Source organism: Oryzias melastigma, linkage group LG15, assembly GCF_002922805.2.
Source record: "Oryzias melastigma strain HK-1 linkage group LG15, ASM292280v2, whole genome shotgun sequence".
Lineage (NCBI taxonomy): Eukaryota > Metazoa > Chordata > Actinopteri > Beloniformes > Adrianichthyidae > Oryzias > Oryzias melastigma.
Genome location: NC_050526.1, coordinates 6,715,469 through 6,716,230, shown reverse-complemented (window position 1 = coordinate 6,716,230; position 762 = coordinate 6,715,469). Strand labels below are relative to the sequence as shown.

The window sequence follows — 762 nt, the reverse complement described above, 5'->3', positions numbered from 1 at the left end:
CTACACCGAGGTTACTTACCGGCGAAGCAAACCTGAGAGGGGGCTCTGTGTTTCCGGCTCAGAAACACTTCGCCCATTCACATGCAAGCCCACTGTTTGGAATGTGGTAGCCAAAAAACAACAACAAAAATAAGCATTATGAAATATGGAGTGTGGCTTGGAATCCGATCCTAGTAAAATGTTTGTTGAGTGATGGGATGGAGTTTGGCTCAGCTGCTAACTGCCACGGTAATATTTTAAAAGGGAGGCCTTCCAGGCTGGGATAGGTGCACGAGTTGATCAGTTCTCCTGAGCTTCACCGATGATGACAGCCTGTTGTGCGCGCCAACGGAAATCACATTTTAGTGAGTTAAAAGTCAATTAGCCGTGCATAAAAGCAGGACACTAAAAAGAAAAGACAAAATGGATAAGAAGGAGCTGTAATGTGAGACGTCCAAAGAACACATTCACTTGATGAGGTTTGACAATAATAATCAATACCATCCAACTGAACAAATATCCTTCATTTATGCTTTTTGAAGTGTAAAATAATCTCTCTTTCTCCCCACTGCAGGTTGTCGTATCGACGACCGTCAATGTGGACGGCCATGTCTTGGCTGTCTCTGACAACATGTTCGTACACAACAATTCCAAGCATGGGCGAAGGGCTCGCAGACTCGACCCTTCAGAAGGTACGCCTCCTTATCTGGAGAATGGTAGGCACATTTTTACATCTTATAATTTGCTACACTCCTTTTTTTCTCCACTATTTTTTTAGACATT

At 43.4% G+C, this 762-nt stretch overlaps 1 protein-coding gene across 4 annotated transcripts in view; it reads left to right on the top strand.

Moving 5' to 3' along the window:
* Nucleotides 1–762, top strand: part of LOC112161577 (EBF transcription factor 3) — a gene marked incomplete at its 3' end in the record, with an annotated part of 69,453 nt that overhangs the window by 43,330 nt on the left and 25,361 nt on the right. For all 4 annotated transcript variants that reach the window (XM_024296805.1, XM_024296803.1, XM_024296807.1 and 1 more), the window contains 1 exon segment: nt 554–671. In XM_024296805.1, the coding sequence (XP_024152573.1) occupies nt 554–671 (118 nt within the window).